The 7,560-nt window shown below is 43.5% G+C and overlaps 2 protein-coding genes across 3 annotated transcripts in view; both read left to right on the top strand.

Moving 5' to 3' along the window:
• The first annotated feature begins 4,315 nt into the window (after positions 1-4,315).
• Positions 4,316-4,921, top strand: LOC112061947 (translation initiation factor IF-2-like). The gene has a single exon (XM_024115086.1). The coding sequence runs from the start codon at positions 4,316-4,318 to the stop codon at positions 4,919-4,921; it is 606 nt and encodes a 201-aa protein (XP_023970854.1).
• VSTM2A (V-set and transmembrane domain containing 2A) overlaps positions 4,788-7,560 on the top strand; it is a 26,556-nt gene continuing 23,783 nt past the window's right edge. For both annotated transcript variants that reach the window (XM_007106500.2, XM_028489484.2), the window contains exons 1-2: positions 4,788-5,066; positions 6,845-7,011. In XM_007106500.2, the coding sequence (XP_007106562.1) occupies positions 4,991-5,066; positions 6,845-7,011 (243 nt within the window). In that variant the 5' untranslated portion in view covers positions 4,788-4,990. The remainder of the gene's footprint in view (positions 5,067-6,844; positions 7,012-7,560) is intronic.

Here is a 7,560-nt window from a genome sequence, read left to right as displayed (position 1 = left end):
TTTTGGGAGGGGCAAGAACAGGGTAGGGGATTAAGAGGTACAAACTAGTACAAACTATTATGTATAAAATAAATAAGCTACAAGGATATATTGTACAACACAGGGAATATAGCCGATAGTTTAGAATAACTACAAATGCAGTATAACCTTTAAAAATTGTGAATCACTTTGTTGTACACCTGTTGCTTATAAAACATTGTACGTCAACTATATCATAATAAAAATAAAAGGGTCCATGGGTTTGTAGAGGGCATCTAAGTGGATCATGATATTAACTTTCAGAGAAAATGTGACGCTTACCTTTGCTCTTTCCAGAGGTCACCTCTAGGCCACACATTACAGTTTTAAAATGACATAACATGACCTCATGAATAACATGAGTTCTAACTTCGTGAACTTCAGTTCCAAAGTTACATAGAGCTCCACAGAATATAAGTTAGATCTAAGTAACTTACATTTTAGTCACGTGCAAAAGGAAAAGGTAAAGGGAGAAATCGCGCGCAGAAGTGTAAAAGGAACAGGAGTCATATGAGGGGCAGTTAAGAGTCCATAGAGGCCACCTGGCTCTTTGAAATGGTTGATCACTTCCAACAACCATCAGTATCCTCTCTCTCTGAATTGTTTACTTTATAAGACACGAGATACGAAACAACAAGAAGTTGTATACAGGAGATTCAGAGACTATTCTGAGAGTCTGAAAATTCAAGTGACCTGTGTACTAGTGTCTAGGAAACAGCTTGGGTGCAATTAATTTTGTTTTTAATGGTCACTTTTTCAGTATAAATAGTAGAACCTAGAGCATGAACAACAAGGGTTTTTTTGTTTGTTTGCCTTAAAATATTTAATCCTCTGCCCTCTAAGCATTTCGGAGCTGAGAACCTGAAGAAATAAGGTCCTGATTTGTTTTTTGTGACTCTAGTGACTATACTAGCAGCCCTAGTCCTTTGCATCTAGAATGAGTGGTTTGGATTAATTCCTCACTGAGCTCCATGCCGGTTATGCAATTCACTCATTTTGTGAAGAAACACTGTGTGCGTGTCTGAAAAGAATATTATACATGCTGTTTCTTCTGTCATTACTGTGTGTCCTTGACTCTGTCAATCTTTGGAAATTCAACAACGTGCAGCATACTGGTAAACACAGCATTACCAAGGCTTCTAGACTTCAGTGGAAAACAAATTTTAAAAGGTCATCTTTAGTGGATATGAGTTAGTGGCTTTCTCCTGGACACTTTCTTCAGTTGAAATAGAGTTTCTTTGGATTTTTAATATTGCTTCCATATTTAAAGACTCTGTAATAATTCCTCTTATTTCCCCAAGTGAGAAAGAAATAATACAGGCATTAGGTTACAAATGAAAAATGTCCTCAATACCCTGAAATATTCTCTCCTACCCAGTTTTGAGCTTCTCCAAAGAATGTGTTCAAGACCACAGAGGGATGCACTTTAGGTGCAGGAATGGAAAAGCGTGCTCAGCTCCATAACCCAGTGAGATGCCTGCCTGCCAGAGAGGTGAAGAAATGAAGCTTATGCCTCCAATCCCTAAGGGTGAGCTTCCTATTCCATAGTTGGCTTTATTGTAAAGGTTATTTCTAAATAAAATGCCTAATTTTGTGTCTCCCAATGATTCAGAAAATGAAAAATTTTTACATTGGGCACTTAAGCCCCAATTTCGGAGAGATGATGAAAATGTAATATGAAATATCATTCTACCATGAGCCTATGGCAGTGAAATATGGTGATTCCCCATTAAGTCCAAGATGCAAAAATGCCCCAAAGCCTTCTTAGGAGAAAGAAATGATATAGTCTATAGTCACAGAACTTGAAGAGACCCCTCTCCAGTTAGCTCCTGGATGGATCAATGGCTCTGAAAGCCTTTGTAAATGCCTACAGATATAAGGGAGCAGTATTTGAAAGACAAAGTTAAACAAGTTTTTATACACACACACACACACACACACACAAAGAATAAATCACAATCAAAATAAGATACCACAGGAAGGCAATGGAATGAACTCAAACTGAGGAAGGAGTATATAAACATTTATATTGTAAACTTTAGGGGAAAAGTAGCTGTGACAATACACATATTTAAACTTTAAAAAGAAAAATAAGAAACCAAAAGCTAATTTAAAGGGCAAGAACACAATAATAAAAATGAGATCATAGGATTTTATTTTTGGAGCATCTATTTCAAAAATAAGTATTTTTAAAGAAGAGATATGCAATCATTTTTATAGGATAAGGCATCAGCAATAATTTCGGGTAGGAAGAAATGGGCAGGAAACATCTCTCCCATATCTGGATGCAGACAAGTTGTCTTTCCTCATAAGTTACTTCCAATCTTGCCGCGAATATATATAGTGTTTTACAGGGACTTATTTAAAATAATGGGCCTTAGTCTCAGAACTGTGTCATTTGATATACTGGATGTATTTGGTTTTTAATTCAATTTTCTTATTTCAAACTGTTTATGCAGAGACGCTTTAATAAGGCAAATGTTCTAAAGGAGATAATACAAATGTGTTTAGAAGCACTATTTACAGTCCTTGAGATGATGTACCAGATACTAAGATAAAATTTTTGGTCTACACTGGCAGAACTGAAAATAAAATATATATCGGCACTTTTCGTAAGGAAAAGAGCATAAATCCTTTCCCAATTTTACCTTCCTTCTTTCTTCATTTCTTACCTTCTTTTTCCTTTTTTCCTTTGTTCCTTTCCATCATTCCTTTTCTTTCTTTCATTGCTTAAATGCTTATAATTTTCTGTTTAAAGTAGCCTGATGGTTTATCTGTCCTATAAAAATTGTCTCACACTTTACTTTTCACATTTTCCAACTTATTTTTATTGTACTTCTGCAGTTACAGTGTCCAAGTTCCCCTTAAAAGGAGCTGAAGTGCTTTGCTAAATTAATTCAGAACTTCCCTTGCTTAAAATGGATGCCCTTTTCTTTACATTGGACACGGTTCTAAAAGCAGATAACCTTCAAGTCAGGTCATATTCATGACATATTAATCTCATGTTTATGTCAAATGTTCAAAAAAAGCTAAAACCTTGTGATAAACACGGAACACATCTTGTTAGGCATACAATCTAAAGCTGGAGGTGACTAACCTCTGAGGATCTAATACCTGCAAAGTTTTGTTTACTTTTCAGATAATGTTTAATATGGGGTAGGTGGATTAACTTGGATTTTTTTTTTCCTATATGGTGAACACATTCTCCATGAGAGAGTGTTTGGGTATAAAAAGATTTATTTTCTTGAAGTGACATCCTTCAGAATCCTTTGCTCAATAGAAGGATATGGAATCTTGCTGGCCTAAACATGAACAGATATAAAATGTCCTTCATGACTTTCTCCACATCCTATATCCTGCCACACACCGCAGTGAAAAATAAATATATCTTCAGAAAATAATAATATTGTTCTGATGCTACTGTGCCTTAATTTTCTGATCATTTAAGTTACTGCTGTATTCAGCAGGATAAGAGGTTTAATAATCCGACAGTAATTTTTTTTCTGGTCAGTGAAGGAATTAGCCAACTACAAATTTTATAGCAACAAGATGAAAATGCATATACTGCGCTGGTTTCCTGACAGCATTGTTAACACTGAGCTATATTTCTAAATAATACCGAAGATCTGTGGCAGAGTTGCATAGAAGGAAGCGTGGGAATGAAATATCTGGTACTGTGCTTAGGTGGCAAATGATTTTAATTTTGTTAAAAAGATTTAAATGCACTAACGGTTAGACTTCATAGGCACAAACAGAGTCTTGAAGGCGACAGACACTGTTTTTAGATTCTTAATAAGAAATAGACTATACATCTCAAGTCTTCTCCAGGGAAGATAACTAGATTTGTTCCAAATCCTAAAACAATATTCCTTATTAATACAATCTTAGGGAACATTAAATCATTACTGTGTTAGGCAAAAAAAAAAAAAAAAAAGAGCAAATAAACAAAACAAAAATAGACGTTGCAATAAAGACCTTAAGGGTGTTTAAAACCCCTCCTCCACTCCACAATACAAAATACACGTGAGACGGAGGCTGGGAAGGCAGAGCGGTAAACGAATTAGCAAGACTTAAAAGTAAAAGTAAACGTGCTCTGGGTTTTCTTTCTGGAAAATTCTCTCAAGACGTGACTTTTTGTACTTTACGTCTCTTCCATTCACCAACGAACAGTGGTACGGTCCCTGCATGAGCTGCTTCTCTTCCACTAGAGGCTGCTCAGCAATAAATTCGTGTGAAATAATAGCCTGCGCTCATTCTAGTTAGCAGTTAATAACTGGTTAACAGACATTTCCCTCCAATGGCTGTTTTCATCGCCCCAGAGCAGCGTCTTTCGCCCCCTCCCATCCCTCCCGTCTTCAGCAAAGCCCCAACCTCCCCCTCCCACCCCCAGTCCCCAGGAGCCCCGCACCGCGGGCCGCCCGCCGAGCCTCCGCCGAGGCGAGAGAGGGTCAGTCGACGGGGAAGAAGCACTTTGCGAAGGAACTATGCCGCCGCTCTCCGGAAGGCGAGCGTAGACGGAGCGCGGCCCGGCGCGCACGGGGTTAAAACGCGCCGCGGCGCGGAGAGGGGAGCCGGCGCGAGCCCGCGAGGTCCCCGCCCCTCGCCCGTCCCCGCGCCACGCGCGCCACGCGCCCCACGCCGCGGGCTGACGCCGGACCCGCCGCAGGAAGCGGAAGGCGGGCGGCCGAGCGGCCGGGCACTGCCCCGCGCCGCGAGCTGGGTGTGCACGCGCAGCCCGCCGGAGCCCAGCCCGGTGCCCAGCCCGCCACTGCGCCGCCGGCTCCCCGCTCCGCGCTCCGGCTCCCCAGAGCCAGTCCGCGCCGGCGAGCAGCAGGATGTTCGCGGCGCCGCGCCCCGGGCGCTGAGACCGAGCCCGCGAGACCGTGGCATTCCTTTCTTTTAGGGCTTTTTGGCTGTTGGCTACACTGATGTGACGACCCCCACCCCCCCTTTTTTTTTTTTTTTTGGAACGATGGGGATCTTTTTGGCGTATGTTGGATTTGTTTTCTTTTCCGTTTTATATGTACAGCAAGGGCTTTCTTCTCAAGGTAAGTCTGTGTGCTCACTGGCAAATATACATTTGCTTGCGCCCGTGAGTGTGTGTTTGTGTGTCCTCTCTGTGTTCAAAGAATGGCCAGGCAGATGTGGTGAGGTTCTTAGCGAGTAACAGAGGAATAGTGTTCTGTTTGGCATTTTTCTTTAAAGTTTATTAAATAGTAGCCCTGCTAGATTTGAGAGCAGATCTAGTTGGTGCCCGACAACGAGGTGGGTTCCTCGGTGAGCACAAACACAGGGTTATAAGTGTGTGTGTGTGTGTGTGTGTGTGTGTCCCTTCTATCTGTGTGCATATGCACAGGGTGGCCCCTCGTGCATACATAATCATCGCAAACAGAGCTGCGGACTGGGGACTCTCCATGGCCAGCTCTCCTCCTCGATGTAGCCAGTATGAGCTGAGAGTTTCCTTTTTCTGGGGCCGTGTGACTTCGTTTGCCTGTGTGTTTATCAAAGGACAGACTCCTCTGAGGACCCATAAAAAGGCGCGACTTGCATTACAAGCGGCGGCAGCAGCAGCCTGCTAAATCCAGTTGTTAGGACTTCGCAGGCTGCAGTGACCATTTCAGCACCGTGAGCAAATCACACCTCTGCTGTCAGAGGACTGCATCGCTTCTGCAAACAGAAATGCCACACTCTTCCTTCCAGCTTGAACGGAAGAGTCCTTTTCAGATCAGAATGTCTTCTTAACATCTCCCATTTCCTCTAAGTATAAATACAGTTCAATTTCAATAGAGATCATGTTGGGAGTTTATAAAAAAATTTTTTTGGAAAGAGACACTGATATTGCCTCGCATTGAAAAGTGGGGGCAAAGTGCATCCACCCTGAATCGGCCCTGCAGCCCCCTCAGCCCTCCTCCCCATGAGTTCGCATTGTAGCTGTGCCACAGATCTCTCCAAGGCTTTTAGGGAATCATCAGCTCTTTGCAAAATATTTCTTAGACAAGATAAGAACAACCATCCAAAGCATTCCATGTTGGAGAAGTGCCTTTGGGAGAGAGGAAACGTATTTTCGTGAGTTTCACCATGACTCCATGAATCTTGCAAACTATCAGTGTCAAGATTGGTTATGAAAAGGCTGGGAAAAAATGTCTCTAGTGACTTCAGAACAATCTTTAACCTGAACCAAGCCCAGGTGTGTGATTCTTACATCCCACGATGTATGACAGTTTACAATACAGTTGCTTGATGGGAATATGAAGGTTAATTTGGAAAGAAATATCCACAGCTTAGAAAGTGTGCAACTTGTTTCACTGCTGTAGCCTTTGAATCACAATTGCTAATAAGTGTCATGATATATCAGGAATGTAAACTGTGACAGATAATCATGATCCCTTCTCTATTAACATGAAACGTCCAGTTAGTCATAGATTGTTTAGAAACTTGGAGGCAGGAGGCTCTCCTCTTGTATCAGCTTGACAGATTTGTGTAAAATATACTTCACTGAAACCCTCAGTAAGTTTTGGGGAATACTGCAGTCTGACAAAAGGTATTTGTATCTAACTGTGGGCATCTTGGCTAACAGAGGGGAGTTATTGGCAAGCTTGTTAACCTTTCCATTATCTGGACTTGATCAAAAACAAAATGATTTAGGCACCATACCAAAAATAAGACCAGAAAGAAGCAAAAGAAAGGGGGTTGGGGAGCCTCTGGGATGTCACAGAGGGGTTTTTAATTTATTTATTTTTAAGTCGAAGGAAAATGTAGTGAGCTCTCAAGAGACGCTGTCAAGAGTGGTGTGTATATTCCAAAAGGGTGCGTTTCTGTTTTGCAGCAAAATTTACCGAGTTTCCGCGGAACGTGACGGCAACCGAGGGGCAGAATGTGGAGATGTCCTGCGCTTTCCAGAGCGGCTCCGCCTCGGTGTACCTGGAGATCCAGTGGTGGTTCCTGCGGGGGCCGGAGGACCTGGACCCCGGGGCCGAAGTGGCCGGGGCACAGGTAGCGGAGTCCCGTCGCCTTCGCGTCCGTCCCACCCACTGACTTAGACCTCTGAGTGTCCAATTGGGGTCGGGCCCAAGATGATGCCTGGGCACCCATGGGGAGCCCATGAGAGAGCCCCCTGGCTCTCTCGGCAAGGAGGACGCCCAGGGATGCCAGGGGGTGAGCCGCGTGCCCTGGTTGTCGACACCACGTTAAAACCAAGCGAAGGCATGTTGTCCAGTCTTTCCCGGTTAAAGACTGGGAATAGCCTCCTCCTTTTCGTACGGGTCACTGTGAGCTGTCCGTGATGGCACTGCCATGTTGATACATCCCCGGACACTCAATGTCCCCTTCGGGACGGTGGTGTGAGGACAGGAATTATGTCGGTGTTTCCATCACCCCCCCCCCTCCACCCCCGTCGGTTTCTCTCACCTCCGCCGTAATCAGAGGGGAGGCCGTAATCAGAGGGGAGGACGGGGGTGGGGGGGGGGGAGGAGGGGAAGTGGAGGGGGAGAGAGAGAGAGGGAGGGAGGAAGAGAGAGGGAGGGAGAGGGAGAGGGAGGAGGG

The sequence above is a fragment of the Physeter macrocephalus genome, chromosome 5, assembly GCF_002837175.3.
Source record: "Physeter macrocephalus isolate SW-GA chromosome 5, ASM283717v5, whole genome shotgun sequence".
NCBI classification, from domain to species: domain Eukaryota; kingdom Metazoa; phylum Chordata; class Mammalia; order Artiodactyla; family Physeteridae; genus Physeter; species Physeter macrocephalus.
The sequence above is the reverse complement of the archived record's forward strand: the minus strand, read 5'-3'. Positions and strand labels throughout refer to the sequence as shown.